The 16,190-nt window shown below is 43.7% G+C and overlaps 1 protein-coding gene across 1 annotated transcript in view; it reads right to left on the reverse strand.

Annotated features, from left to right (window-relative positions):
• Window positions 1-6,194, reverse strand: part of LOC119379130 (huntingtin) — a 196,346-nt gene extending 190,152 nt beyond the window's left edge. The window contains exons 1-2 of the mRNA XM_037648317.2: window positions 5,947-6,194; window positions 4,194-4,277 (exon numbers count right to left, since the gene is read on the reverse strand). Of these exons, the coding sequence (XP_037504245.1) occupies window positions 4,194-4,277; window positions 5,947-6,032 (170 nt within the window). The 5' untranslated portion in view covers window positions 6,033-6,194. The remainder of the gene's footprint in view (window positions 1-4,193; window positions 4,278-5,946) is intronic.
• Between the last annotated feature and the right edge of the window lie 9,996 nt (window positions 6,195-16,190).

Raw genomic sequence — 16,190 nt, forward strand, 5'->3', positions numbered from 1 at the left:
TCATTAAACCACGAAGTGCGATGCTTTTGCACAAACAGGTAAAGAAAATATACCGTTACCCTACTCACTGGATGTACCATTAGCATAATCCCAACTGTATAAATTATATATGAAAACTACTGCAAAATCACACACCAGCATTTCCCAACTACAAATATCTTAAATTATCAATTACATTATAAACGATAAGTGGCAAGTTGTGCATAGCTGTTCTGATGCCCATGTATGAAAGAAAAGAAGTAGAGACTGCCCAGTGATACTGGTTTCAATACTATTCCCATAATGAACTCTAAATCGTTATAGAGCAATGACTTTTCAGTGACGAGGCAAGACCTTCCTTTGACTCACCGCACCTTACATTATTGTATCAACAGCATGCCAGAAAATTTCCACACAACTTGCTTATTAACCAGGCGGATGTCTACAGACACATCAGTACCAAAGAGTCCTAAGGTTGCTTTGAGACATACTCTACCAAGAAGTACAGGCGTGTAAAATTTTTCACAACAGAGGCACTAGTAAGGCTACAGGTGCCTAAGACATTTAATCACTTTTCTTTAGAATATCTACGTGATGGAAGTCGTGCCAAAGCCATTTTATCAATGAACGAGAACAGCCAGATGAAGCAAGAGGCTCAAGTGAATACAGTAAAAAGTAAATCTTAACAAAACCCCATTTTACAAAGTTCCCGATATAACGAAGAAATTTCAATTCCCCAGCAAATACTCACAGGGCTCAGTATTATCAACCTGAATCAATGAACTAGCTTGACCACCAAACCCAATTGCATTAAATCATCTAGGCGCCCTACTCACGGCCCTAGCTTTAGTTTGATGAGGCTGCACGCTGCGCCCATGCGTGGAGCAATGGACTTGGCAGTCGGTAGTGCTCTTACGTGCCGGAGTGGTGCTACAGGCGACGGTGGCTGATCTTGTGATTTCACGGCACAAATTGTCTCCTTGCTACTTTCTGGCTCGGCCTGCTTGCACAATTACTTCACTGGTTCTCCGTGTCTCTGCATATCATTCACCCAACGCAGGCCAGAAATGACTAACCATCTTTCTAGCCTGCAGCACCTGGACATGGTGCCCATTATGTCCGGGCGACATGGAAGAATCCATGTCAGGGCTGCCCTCGGGCCACCCTCACGGACTTTTCACATGCGCAGGAGTAGATTGATGGCAATAACAATGGCCTGGTAGCTTTTGGTTGTCGCTACGTTGCAATTTAAGAATTCGAAGAGCCGAAAAATCCCTTTGTCAATTTCACGAACTTCCCCATTTAACTAAATAATTCGAGCATCACCATCACTTCGTTAGATCGAGTTTCAACTGTGAAACAAAGACAACCAGAGGAAGACAGACAATTTTTTAATTATTGCCGAAAGTAACGGTAGAATGATGGTAAATTTAAGAACAATGTACACTTTATTAACTAAGGAAAAAGAGCATACAACTGTTCAGTGGACAGCTGCCTGCTCCTATAAAGTGCTATGTGACACTTTGCCATTTCGGACATTCTAAATCAGCTGTCACTGTCTTGAGCACACATGGCTAACACCCCCAGGCCAGTGGCCAGGGGTGTGGTCTGCGGGGTTCCATTAATTTCTGGCTATTCCTCTAGCCCAGGCTAACCGAGCTACGGCGGCCATTGCAGCAGCTACATTAGAGCATTGAGCCTTCTGTCAAATCACCAGTTTGGATTCCACCATTGGCAAAAGCTCCCCTTCCTCCTAAGTTCATTAAAAATGTGAGCATTAGTGTAAATTAAGTCTCATATTTCATAGCACACTTAGCGACGTCCTCTGCCTAAAGCCCAATAGCACTGACAATTTCATCAACTATATGGAAACACAACTCCTTTTGAATGGGCCACCAAAGTACTTAGTGCTACAAGGGTGGCTGCATATAAAAGAAATATTGTTTCCCTGCTTGTAGACAACAGGAATTTGAAAAGTCCGACAAAAAATGGGAGCTAGCATTCCAACAAAAGTACAATCTCAAATTTGAAAATGTTCACTCTTGTCGAAGATGTAGCTTAGGCTATGTCATTCAAGACAAATTAATATTGGTACCTTTTTCTGTTCCCTAAACGACTGAAGATTTATGTGTGGGACTGGCGGACAAAAAAAGTAATGACTCATTTTATGAACCATCCGTCCCCACCCCACTCCCTCCCCACTTTGCAATTACACTTTAGTGGCACTGCAGAACTGTCTGAATAAAGAACAGTTCCCGTAGCGTTTCCCTTTGCTTCATATAATTACTAGCGAAAAAGTATCTACATAAACAGGAGAAACCAATGCAAACCAATGATGAGAAGTCCCCTTGTTGAAATGTCAGCTCCAGCAGCACTCCTTGTCAAACACTTCTTATCACTTCAAGCCTCCACATTCCCCTGAACTTCTGCCCCGTTCCGTCTTAACAAGAAATATTCTGCACATTCATCATCATCATCATCATCAGCCTGTCTACGCCCACTGCAGGGCAAAGGCCTCTCCCATGTTCCGCCAATCAACTCGGTCCTGTGCTTTCTGCTGCCACGTTATACCTGCAAACTTCTTAACATCTACCCACCTAATTTTTTGTCTCCCCCTCACGCGTTTGCCATCTCTTGGAATCCAGTCAGTTACCCTTAATGACCACCGGTTATCCTGCCGACGTGCTACGTGGCCGGCCCATATCCATTTCTTCTTCTTAATTTCAACTATGATATCCTTAACCCCCGTTTGTTCCCTGACCCACTCTGCTCTCTTCCTGTCTCTTAAGGTTACACCTATCATTTTCCTTTCCATCGCTCGCTGCGTCGTCCTCAATTTAAGTTGAACCCTCTTTGTAAGTCTCCAGGTTTCTGCTCCGTAGGTAAGTACCGGTAAGATGCAGCTGTTATATACCTTCCTCTTGAGAGATAGTGGTAGACTACCATTCATGATTTGATAGTGCTTGCCGAATGAGCCCCATCCCATCCTTATTCTCCTAGTTATTTCACTCTCATGGTTCGGCTCCGCGGTTACTACCTGTCCTAAGTAGACGTACTCCTTTACAACTTCCAGCGTCTCGCCACCTATCGCAAAGCGCTGTTCTCTGCCAAGATTGTTCCACATTACTTTAGTTTTATGCATATTAATTTTCAGACCTACTCTTCTACTTTCCGTATCCAGTTCAGTAATCATGAGCTGTAATTCGTCTCCCGCGTTACTCATCAATGCAATGTCATCAGCGAATCGCAGGTTACTGAGATACTCTCCATTAACTCTTATCCCTAATTCTTCCCAATCTAGGGCCCTGAAAACCTCCTGTAAACACGCGGTGAATAGCATTGGAGAGATCGTGTCTCCCTGTCGTACGCCCTTCTTTATTGGGATTCTGTCGCTTTCTTTATGAAGGACTATAGTGGCTGTGGATGCGCTGTAGATGTCTTCCATTATGTTTATATAGGCTTCGTCGATGCCCTGATTCCGCAGTGCTTGCATGACTGCTGATGTCTGCACATTCACAGAAAGGTTACTGCTCTCTCATCCATTCTGTGACACTGAAAAGGGGGCTCATCTTATGCCTTTCATAGGTAACAGGCACACAGAATCACTGGTGCTTGATAAAAAAAGGTCAGACACAGGGCATGTGACCCCTGCTGTGTCACAGTATGATTTGTGAGCAATGAGCCACAAAACAGATTTGAAGTCACCAAAATGGGGTGTGGTGGCTATTGAACTGAAGTGGCAGCCCTGCTTAAAACCCAGTAGTACTGACACCTTTATCAATCATATAGAAACACAAATTCTTTTGGGCCACCAATGTACTTAATTGAACCAGATTTGCTGCATATAAAAGATATTTTTTACTTGCTGGTAAAGAATAGAAATGTAAAAAGTCTGACAAGAAAGTGGAGTAGGCGTTCCCACAAAAATCCACACTTGTTTGTTAATACTACAATAAGAAAAGCAGTTATGTTGCTTAAAACAGTTCACCTTATGCAGTTAGGTACGCAAGACTCTGTTGAATATAAAATTTCAACGAACCAATGCTGCAAATTGCATTTTACAGGCTAATGTGCTTGGTTTCCCACACATCTGTCTTCCATTTTATGTTTCTAGGCCTTATAGGCTGCAAGTGAGAGCATTTGCAAAAAATTTTCTCAATGTAGAAGTCGGCATTGTGCACTACTGAGAGAGAAACACTGGGAAGAGCATGTACCGTATGCTTGAAGTGCAAATAACATCTGCAATGTTGGTACAATGTGTAATCTTCTCCTTTTTAGATGGCACTGTTTCTTTTTTCCTGAAAAAGAATTAAGAGCTCTTTTAGTATGATTATGTCTCATGATGACAAAACTATAGAAATGGAAGTTGCTTCACTTGCACATGAAAACCTACATTTACGATAAGTGCACTGCAAGCGTAAAGAGTATACATTTTCCTGTGAACATGCTCCTCCCACAACAATGTGGCAAGCCCTACAAAAAAAAACACCATTAAAATGCAATTTATAAGAAATTTATTAGGTGCGATATGGACAGCATGCAGGGTTGCACTCAGTATGACCTGTGATTAGAAATCTGAGGCTGGAATTAACTCTATCAAGTTGTATTAGCCCATCTAGGCGATACCTCTATAACATCACCGTGGCATATCACTGCATCACTTTTACTTGTTTACCACTGCCAGGAACCACACATCGCACAGCGCCGTTGAAAAACACATACATACTATCCAGTGACTTCTGATTATACAGCAGGTCATACGCAATGCCATTGAAGTGGAAAGACTAAGTATATTGAGTAAAATTAACTACATTTACTAGACACAGAAAAGAGACGACAAGGAAGCATGCTACATCCAGTGCTACTTCCTTGTTTTCTTTCAAATAATAACACTAGTAGAAACATGCATTTCGAGCACAACAACATGCGCACAGAAATAAAGACCACAGCACAGCTGCTTGTATTATGGTTAATAGCTTATGGAATGTGTTTCTGTGCTAACTGCTTATCGCAACGAAAGAGAAGCACGAACAAGTCTAAAAACAAGTCTTCCACGAAGTGTTGCGCCTAATGAAAAGGTCAAAACATGCACCTCACTGCTACAGCTTACAAATGCGAAAGTATAAACATGAGTCAACTCCTGGTGTAACATGTATTCAGCCACTCATTGATATTTTGTGATGTCACCACAACGGTAGATTTAAATGACTCCACACGATTGCGGAACGATATACAAATAAATGACTGCGCTAATGAAACAAACATGACGTTCAGGTCCAGCTTAGTTTCTGCAGATGGTTTAATGCTTACTGTGGCAAACGAGAAGATTAACAACCATGTCACCAAGAAACCCGTTAGTGCTGACCTTGCAAATGGAAGGTTAAATAACGTAGAAATGTAAACAAGGTCAGCGCTCTTCATTGATTAGTTCCGTTTATATGGGCGACGTTCTAGTGCAGTAGTTCCCGCCATTGCAAGCTATGCCGTTCAATCATTCAGTAAACGCGCGGCCCACTGCTAGCAAGAAACTCGCGATCACCGTTGTGCGAAAAATATTAGCGCGGATTCTCAAACATGTGCAATGTTAAGCAAACGACAGTTGCCATTCCTTTTTTTCTTATGGGCGTGACAGCGTTGCTTGCTTTATAGAAGCCACAGTATTCCCATTTTTCGCTGGCATCTGACGTTCGGCAGATGACTGTCAATTATGACCGGACGCTGTCTCAATACTGTCACCATCAATCAGATGGTCTTGTTGACAGTGTGAGCATTTCACAAATAGTTGTGGCTTGGAACACGAGAGAGGCATCGGCGCCCAGCTATCAGCTGCAAGGCGAAACCAGAGGCGTAGTAACCTATGTCGCTCAGTGAGCGATCTTTTCGCACCAACACAAACAGCTCACGAGCGCTCACAGCCACATTCAACGCGTACTCTCACAGGTTTAAGCAGATATAATGATTTCTTACTTATGCAGCAGCTCTTCACCTCCTGCAGACGGTTGGACGACTTTTAAGGCTTCGAAGGACTTTATTAATTTTTCTATAGAAGCCATAGCCCTAGTAAAAGCTACATTAATAAAACCTATGTCTCCGTAGAACTGGCATACCAGCTGGTCGAACTAAACAGCGGTAAAATAAATAAATCAAGAATACGACTGCTTCTGCTACTGCACGTAACTCGTCGCCATCTTGCTACACGAAGAACAGCGGCGTCACCTGCGGAAGAATGCGCAAGGCTGGAATGCGTTCGTAGCATGATGTTCGTAGTAAACGCAATTACTGCAGCTGTTTATTCGTCTTACCAATAACCATAAACCATAACGTTTAATAATAGTAGAAAATAGCTATACTACTGAAAATATAAGTTTGCAATAACGACAACGCGACAACCGAAACCGAGACTAAAAGTGGCGCGCGCGCGCGCGTTTTTTGTATGTTGCGCTCCAAGGTGATGAAGCTTTAATTAACGCTTGAATAACGCTTGGACCCACCGTAGAAGTTAAGTGCTAAACGAAAAGTCTTCTACAAGTGCATTAAACTAAGGTGGGAATTAAAGGGAAGCTGGAGGAATCTAGTGTTTCGACTGCTGAGTAGTGAATGGGCACGCCGTAGTGGAGGACTCCGGATTAATTCCGACCACCTGGTGTTCTTTAACGCACACCTAAATCTAAGTACAGTGGAATCTCGTTGATACGTTTTTCACGGGAACCGGAAAATAAAACGTACTATGCAAAAATCGTATTAACCAAAGAGGTTAAAAAACGAAGAAATACATGAGTATTCCGTCAGCAACTCACTTTTATTGAGCAACATCGAAGTAGCTGGTCAATATGCGCTGCATTTTCTTATTTTCAACGTTTAGTAGTAAATTCTTCTGAAAAGCAAAAAAAAAAAGAAGAAGAAGAAGCTGCAGTTTGCCAACTCAGCTGTGCATTCGCAACGAAGCTATTGCCCAAGTGTTCGAGTGCGCCACTTGCTGTCGGCAGCGATCTTTTCACCGCGAAACCGACGCTGCTGCGGCCTCAGCGGCTCTGAGATCGTGGCTTGTTGGAAAGCGGTTTGAGTTAGTATACCGAATAATAAACGTAGGATTTCTGGATATATCGGTCGAGATCTACTTTCGCGGTCGTATTATCCAATTCTGGGCAAAAATGTGATCGCATTAAACGCATGAAAACGCGTTAGTTCCAAGGGACGTTGATTATGCAGAATCGTATCAACGATGTTCCACTGTACCTAAATTAAGAAGTTTGCGGGGTTAATATGGCCGCAGCAAGCCCAGGACCGGCCTCCGTGGTCGGGAGTCCAACCGGCGACCCCGAGCTTACAGCGCAAGATCTCAGCCTCCTAAGCGACCGCGGCGAATAGAGTAGTAAATTACTTAACCACCTCTCGTTACTAGTATTTCATTCGACCATTGGATGAACCAGAAAAGAACAAACAGGTAAGGTCCTGGCCACAATTCTTGGTTTTCATGAAATTTGGTGAAGGAGCAGGTTTCTAACAGAGAACAAAAATCCTAAACTTAGCTCTGAAGTAAAAAAGATTCGTTCGCAAAAAAAAAAAAGACACTTCAGGCTGCCGAAAATATCTCTCAGCCCATTTCACACTTTTTCAACACTGTACTTACCGAGCAAATTGCACAGTTCACGATCACAATATTTTTGCCGACAAAGAACAGGGCAGTGGAACCTCATATTCATTTGGTTGCACTACGCTACGGAAAGGGGTGCACAAATTCGAACGTTACCGGCATGTTCGAATGTTCACATTGTCACAAACGGTACATTGGCGAATCAGGACCCTGTATTTAAATATTAGATTTCAAATCACCGAAAGCAGTGGCACATCCTTTTAATGTGGCAAGTCAGAACTTTGATAAGCTCAAACTTTACATACTTCAGTCAGGGGCGGATCCAGGCGCTTGCTTTGGGGGGGGGGGGGGGCGGTTGGTTGTTGGGGGGGGGGGGGGGGGGGGGGGGGGGCGTTGCCCAACTTTAAAACCTCACGTTAGTAACCAAATGCTCATTATTTTTGTTCTCAGTTGCATTGCTCAGTGCCATTTCATTATCTAAAATTTCGCATATTTCCGCTAAACATTGGGGAACACGTGTCAGTGTTGTTGGTAAGAGGAGGGTGAAAGAGGGAAGGGCAGGCCACCTGCTCGATAAATGAGTATTCCCAGAACGGCGAGCTCTAGTATTCCTTGAACGTAGTTTCGGAGTAAGCCTCCCTTTGTTACCCCGCCCCCTCCTCCCCATTGCCTTTTTTTCTGGCCGGTCGTGTTGCCAGAAAATGCCCTTTCTATCTCCGCAGCCTAAGGACGGTCAAACGGAGCTTTCGGAGTCGCGCTCGATTATACCCCGCGCACGTGCTCTCGGAGGCTTGCTCGGTACTTCGGCGAATATAATTCACAGCACCACTGCCTGCCTTCCTTCTTTTTTTTTTTTTGGGACCAGCCGCTGAAGGTTGACTAAAAGGTAACTTGTTCTGCACGCTTTGTGGGACCACGGCCGGGCTAGACTGCACGTGCGCGCTCAAGCGCGCACGTGCAGTCTAGCCCGGCCGTGGTGGGACGAAAGATGCCAGTTTGAATGACACAGAACAGACTCCTGTCTCTGAGAAAAAGATGGGAGAATTTGAAGACCCCTCGCTTTGCTGAAGAGCTGATGGCCCTGGGAGTGGGGAGGAAACTTTAGCTCGCTTCCATAAAGGCAGCAGTTGCTTTAGCAAAATAGTTGAGGCTTGTGCTCGTCGGTGCCTATTTGAAAGATGCAGGACGCAGAAGAAATCTTTTCTAGAAAGCCTGTTTCGCTCTTAACAAAAGCGCTGGGCTGTGTGAGGGGTGCTTCCCTAGTCTCGGATTGGGATGGACACAGCGACCACCTGAAAAAATTCTACGTTCTGAAAAATGGCCTTCGGTGAGGTGAAAAGCGGGGGGGGGGGGGGTTGGGTTGGCTTATAGCTTTGGGGGGGGCGATCGCCCAATCGCCCCCCCCCCCGGATCCGCCACTGACTTCAGTCCAACTTCCGGTCCTCGAGAGACAGAAAATATAGAGTTGTATTTTATTCACAAGCTTTCACAGGGAGCTCTTGAATCAATTTGATGTGTACATGCACAGGCGTATCTACCGGGGGGGGGGGGGCCTAGCCCCCCCACTGAGAAATGTTGGGGGGACGGAGCCCCCCCACTTTCGACAGTGGTTACTGTCGGCTGCAGAATGGGAAACTAACAAGTCAGGCAAAGTTTTACTTGAACCGAGTAAAAACGTAATTTCATAATAAAATTTGTCCTACGATTCTGCTGTGCCGACTGTCCTCCGTGTGTCATGACCACGCACTGTAGGCTACCTCTGTGCGGTGCGGGCTGCCTATTCCACGCTTGTGCATCTTGCGCTCGAGCGTTGCAGAGGAGGCTTTCGCTCAGCAGGGGCTCTATAACGTTACAGCAATCTGTCATGATTTTATTTTGTCCTGCCTGGCCTGAAGTTTAAGTAATCCGCGACGCAAATATGGGCGGGAACCAGTAAACCTTTTATAGCCCGATCAAACACTCTCCTTTTTCAGGAAATTCAGTTTCTTTGAAAACGAATAGCATCTCCACTTCTTCATATTCAAGGTGTTGTGAGTTGATGAGTGTGCAGAAGTGCCCAGTATTTTAGTTGTGTATGGCCAGGACAGCTAAAATAAATCGCACATTATTGTCGCACGTTATAATCGCACATTTTTTCAAGGAAAATATGAGCTTACACAGTTTACGTAGGCTATTTACTTGGAGGAACCGGAGGGGAGTGAAAAGGGGTACTTCACCGCTTTTCCGTTCACCCCCCACCCAAGCTGGGAAAAGTAGAAGGGCAAGGAACGGCACCTAATATATAAATTCGTAGTCATCTATAATCTTATAACTATACACAGCCAGCTCAATGTGGTTTGCTTAAGCATTAATCGACTGAACTTGTCTTCTTCTTAAGAAAGACTTTATATTAGAGGGCTCTAACAGTAGAGAAATCGGCACTCGGCTTATCCTGAAGACTTCTGCGAAGTACCTTGCTTTGTAAGCCACATGTTTTGTTTGATAAGTGAGAATTTAAGGTACTAGAGTCATAGCAGCTTCTTCATACTCATCGTATCTACTACGCCAAACTAAGACTGGAAAGTTTGCTGATGAAATGCTCAGATGATCAGGTTAAATTTGGGTGTAGTTTTTAAACTTCACGGCAATACTTCCAAAATGTTATTAAACACTGCTGTGTTGTTGCGGTATAGGGCGGCCCAGTCTGCACAATCTCTTTGTGCAGATTCTTCCTTGATTTAAAACAAACAGTTTTGAAAAGCAAGTCATCTGATCAGCTCCATGAATATAAAAAATCGCCTCAAATCACACGCACACACACACACACACACACACACACACACACACACACACACACACACACACACACACACACACACACACACACACACACACACACACACACACACACACACACACACACACACACACACACACACACACGCGCACACACACACACACACACACACACACACACACACACACACACACACACACACACACACAGAGTGAGCGACGCCAGCCCCCCCACTCGCGAACGAGTTGGTACGCCACTGTGTGTACACGACGAAAACGAGAGAGACTTACGCATTTTGTCTAAGAACTTCTATCCGTTCTGATCACCGTGAAATTATCATTTTTGGCTTAGAATAACAGAGAGCTGAGCTAGTTGGTAAGTATATTCGTGTTAAAGAGACAGGGCGTGCAAACACGGACACAAGAGAGAAGTCGAGACGCCACAAACGCTGTTTGAGGTGTCTTGACTTCTCTCTTGTGTCCGTGTTTGCACGCCCTGTCTCTTTAACATCATTTTCAGCTGTTGCTCACTTGGGACATTCATAACTCGGCGGAATTTCCCCCGCCTTTTATCCTTTCAACGCAGAAAAAAAATGAAATCACGCAAGGCGTGTGCTGTAAATCACACATGCATGCTTTAAAGCACTGACATCACATTCGGAACACAGAATTACAGCACACGCTGAAATTCCTTTTCTTCGTCAAGCGGGAAGATTGAAGGGACACTGATCACCAAGTTTGTCTGTAAAGTCAGCTTCCATAATCTCACTCGTAACCTGTTCACGGCTTTTGGAGACGACATGTATACAAGACTTGGCAAACGCTCGTATGTCACTTTGGGGTCGCCCGTTGTTCATGCGCTGTTTTAACGATCATGAACAACCAGCTAGCCCGAATTACCGCCTTTGGGGAGGGTAGCGCGAGGTCGGGTGTCCTGAACAAAAACGTCACGTATGACGTCGGTGGTAGAGCAGCGCGTCGTGTCGACAGTACTGCCTCTGGAAGTAGTATAGTGCTGGCAAAATAGCGGCACAGCGGCACAGCGTAGGTTGCTGGCCCCCAAGCGACACGGGCCAATCACATACACTGGAAAAATATCGATACTTATGCAACGCCAGGCAGAACCTTAACTGTCTTTCATTCAAATTGTACGGCGATGCTACGACGTAATAAGTGACATCTCTGCCCAGGTCACGTGATCCCTAACTGTTGAGGTGAAAATAGTCTCTCCCCGTTAAACGATTAGACACACCGTGAAGGAATAGGCTGGCAACCGGAAATCTCTTATTAAAGCGCCTGCCGGGCTCAAAGTCTAGCGGTTGCTTCAGCCTGTACGTTTTTTTTTTTTTGTGTACTAGTTGGAACCATTAATTGCGCAAATAATTAAGTAGATGCATTCACAAGAGATGATACGTAGGACAACCACTATGTACACTCTTGTGGATTTGGCTGCCTATTTGCGCTACCTATAGTTCCAGGTATGTGTAACGTTCTAGGCCACGAACAAGTTCTACTTTTATATGATACTATGATACTATTTATTTTTATTTATTTATTTATAGTACCCTCAGGGTATAAATACATTACAGAGGGGGTGGGGGTGTGCATAGTAATCAAGAGCAATAACAACAAAAAGTATAACTGGAAGCATTATACAAAATAATAATAAAATCTAGAAATGTACACAATCTAGCAATCACAATCACAAAATAGTAATGTACAGTACGTTCAAGAAATAAACATGTAGTGCTACAGTACGCTGGATAAGACATTTTTAAATGCAGTTGTATCAGTTATATCAGTTATGAAGGCTGGTAAGTGATTCCAATCACCTGCTGTCCTGGGAACAAATGATTGCGAGCCTGTAGTAGTTGAAAAATAGGGTATGTAAACCTTATGATGATGATCAAGTCGGTGTGAGCGAAATGGAGCTGGGTGTATGAACAAGGAACGAAGAGCGGGGTTATGGTAGTATATTTTATGAAAAAGACAAATGCGTGATTGTTTTCTACGCGTTGCTAGGGAAGGTAGATTGAGAGCAGCTTTCATGTTTGTGACACTGGCATTGCGATCGTAGTTCGATGAAATAAAGCGAACTGAGCGATTTTGAACTGCCTCAATGCTTTGGGTTAATGTAGAGCTGTGCGGGTCCCAGACAGACGAGGCGTATTCTAGTTGAGGGCGAACGTAGGTGGTATAAAGCAATAGTTTTAGTGACGGTGGGGCAAGATAGAACTTTCTTTTCAAGTAACCTAAAGTTTGGTTTGCTTTAGCTAATATGTGATGGACGTGGTGTTTCCATGATAAGTTGTTAGATATGTGAACGCCAAGGTAACGATAAGAAGCTGTGGTTTGCAGGGGTGAATTGTTAAGGGAATAGGACGGAGAGGTGACATTGCGTCTGGTTATGCGCATGCTTTTGCATTTAGCGACGTTCAGTTCCATATGCCACGTGCGGCACCACTGTGATACGGTATCTAAATCATTTTGTAGTGATGTCACGTCTGAATCGCTGGTTATTTTCCGGTAAATGACACAGTCATCTGCAAACAGACAGACTATCGTCGGGTAACGAGCGTAGAGCCACTTTTTTTTTTTAAATCTTGGTCAATATATATATATATATATATATATATATATATATATATTAGGGGTGTGCGAATATTCGAAAGTTTCGAATATTCGTCGAACATTACCTTCGAAATATTCGTATTCGATTCGGAAATCGTGTATTCGAAAAGTTTCGAATATTCGATAACGTCGAATATTCGAAAAATTCGAATATGCGATTCGATTATCATGCATAAAATAACTCGTCTTCCACATTTCTGCTGCGTTCGTATAGCTAAAAACTTTGCCGAGAGGAGCGACAAACATCGTAAGTACACGGAGGCACGATATCTGCCTGCGACGAGCGCCCCAATACGTGTGATTTATTGCTGGTGCATCTCCGACGTGCAGCGCTGTTGGCGATCATGTAACCGTACATTTTCAATATTATGCGGCCGTAACGTGCCGCACTACCACTCGTTCACTATGCGGGACCACTTCTGAAGAAAGACAGTCCCACGTGACTGGTGGCGGACTGTTAAAATACCCCAGTCTGGCAAAGCTTTGCCCCATGTAACTCCCTATACCAGCCACTTCTGTTCCAAGCGAGCGTGCCTTCTCAGTGGCAGGGGGGGGGGGTGTCTCTGTTAGAAGGGAGCGCCTGCTGCCTGATCATGTGGAGCAACTCATATTTCTTCATGATAACATCTAGTCATTACTTTCATTGTGCCGTGATATTTGCTTCTGTTGTGATGTGTATTGTGCTAGTCTGGACATTGTGTTCTGGAGATAGCAGTGTATGTTGTGTTGCCAGTCAGGCTGTTAATGTTTTTTTTACAAATAGCTACATGTTAAATAAAATATTGTTACTGTGGAGGCATTTTTCCTTTGATATTCGATATTCGATTCGATATTCGAAGGGGGATATTCGTATTCGATTCGTATTCGAAAATTTTGATATTCGCACACCCCTAATATATATATATATATATATATATATATATATATATATATATATATATATATATATATATATATATATATATATATATATATATATATATATATATATATATATATACTTAACGTTTACAGCTGGTGGACCAGCCTTCGTCAGACTCTGAGGAAGGCTGGTCCACCAGCTGAAATTTCGTCGCCCCTTCCTTGCATATAATACGTCGGGTCCAGCGTGAATGACGTTCAAATAATTCTCTCTCTCTCTCTCTCTCTCTCTCTATATATATATATATATATATATATATCAAGGAACCGTGAGCGGGGCCTTCCCCCTTTTTCGTTGTCCCACTGAAGCTTGCTATTTTTTTTACTTAGCGTGTTTTCTACAGATCTGCCATAGGTTATTCCCATTTCTTTACTATGGAGCACCGTACGTTTGTTATCAGTACGAGTACATGATGGCCTCGGAAGTAGTGACGTGAAGCTTTAATGCCTGTATACATGATGAAACATAATGGCTAATGATTATCTTCATAATGTCATTAATAAGTTCCAAATGATCATGAGCAATACGGAGCCTACACAAAAGTATGTGCATCAAAAACGCAGTTCTTTCCTGCTGACAGAAATAATTCTAAGTTTAATTTTCTGCATTTATTTATTTTTTAGTCTCTTTTTTTGCAGATTGTCTGACGTGTTCAAAGAACTCGACAAGCAAACATTACAAACTCATTTTGATGCGGAAAGGCTGGGTTCTTTTCTATTCATGAGCTGGCCCAACTCGACGCGAGATACTGAAAGAGATCGGTGTGCCCTCTCTTTCCTGCCCATTTTCGCAAAGGTCTCGCAGGACAGGAGCACGCTACGCATAACGCACGGTCATTGTGCGTATCGGCGAAAGACTGCATCGCAGCTTTTCATGCTTTGAAGGAAAAGCAAAAATTTTTTTAAAAATTAAAAAGAGAAAAATTTCAGTGAGCTGTGCAAGCTTCGAGACCACGTTTTTGTACTTTTTTTTTTGTCGCTGCCGGGAGAATTGTTCCGCTCTTCGCGTGCATAATTCAGGCGGCAATATTTCTGCCTTGTAAACCGGGCTTGGCTGCACAGTGTCGAGTTCACACGTGTCCTCAGTGTGGTCAAAATAAACACAAGGCCTAGCTAGGTATGGTATCCAAGCTGTACGCACATTTATAAGTATGCTCGAGAAATTTAAATAGTGCGATTAATTTTTTTTTAATATCTGGGGTTTTACGTCCCAAAACCACGATATGATTATGAGAGACGCCGTAGTGGAGGGCTCCGGAGATTTCGACCATCTGGTGTTCTTTAACGTGCACCTAAATCTAGTAAATAGTGCGATTATATTGTTTTTTTTTGTTAGTTTTAATGTAAAGTCCGTCACCGGAACAGAAGTAAACGATAACATGATAGCGCAATAATGGTCCCTTTTCAATAAGTTTCTGTTTGCATTTCGTTGACTCTTGACGAATGTAAAGCGACGCTACGGTGTTGAATTAGCGAAGTATATGTGTTTATACACACGGACATAACTCATTGGCTTGTCTTGGAAAAAATGTGGGGAGGATAGCGGTAGCCACCCTAATAGCGGCAAGAAGAAAGAAAAAGTGATGGTTGATCCCTCCTTTATATATGAACCGCTCCTAACACGAAAGTGAAACGTGTCTCCATAAAAGTATTCGAATATTTGTTGGACGTTAAAATAAACAACTCGTACATGCAGTGTAGTACATGCATCGCTACTGGATCGGCATGGCAGCCCTTGACGTGGATACAACGTCGTCGACGCCGAGTGTGTCACATTCCTCATACCGACAACTAACGTTGACGACCACGGGCAACCACTTGTTAACTGAAGTAATCAGGGGCGGATACAGGATTTTTTCGAAAGGGGGAGGGGGCAGGAGCTTATGGGAAATCTGATAACCCGAGTATGGGGTCTCCGACCTCCGATAGGTCCTCTTTTGAGGGTATAGATTCATAAATTAAGGGGGTCAGGGCATCCGAACCATCTCTCTGGAAACACGGGTGTCCACGGGTGGAAGTGATTGACGTAAAACTGATGCAGAGGGTGGTAAATGTCGCAATTACCTGCGTTCACAAAGAGTGCGAGCGAAGCCGAAGGTGCCGCCCCGCCACGGTGGTCTAGTGGTTATGGCGCTCGACTGCTGACCCGAAGGTCGCGGGATCGAATCCCGGCCGCGGCGGCTGCATTTTCGATGGAGGCGAAAATGTTTGAGGCCCGTGTACTTAGATTTAGGTGCACGTTAAAGAACCCCAGGTGGTCGAAATTTCCGGAGTCCTCCATTACGGCGTC

This window comes from Rhipicephalus sanguineus, chromosome 1 (assembly GCF_013339695.2).
Source record: "Rhipicephalus sanguineus isolate Rsan-2018 chromosome 1, BIME_Rsan_1.4, whole genome shotgun sequence".
Taxonomy (NCBI): Eukaryota; Metazoa; Arthropoda; class Arachnida; order Ixodida; family Ixodidae; genus Rhipicephalus; species Rhipicephalus sanguineus.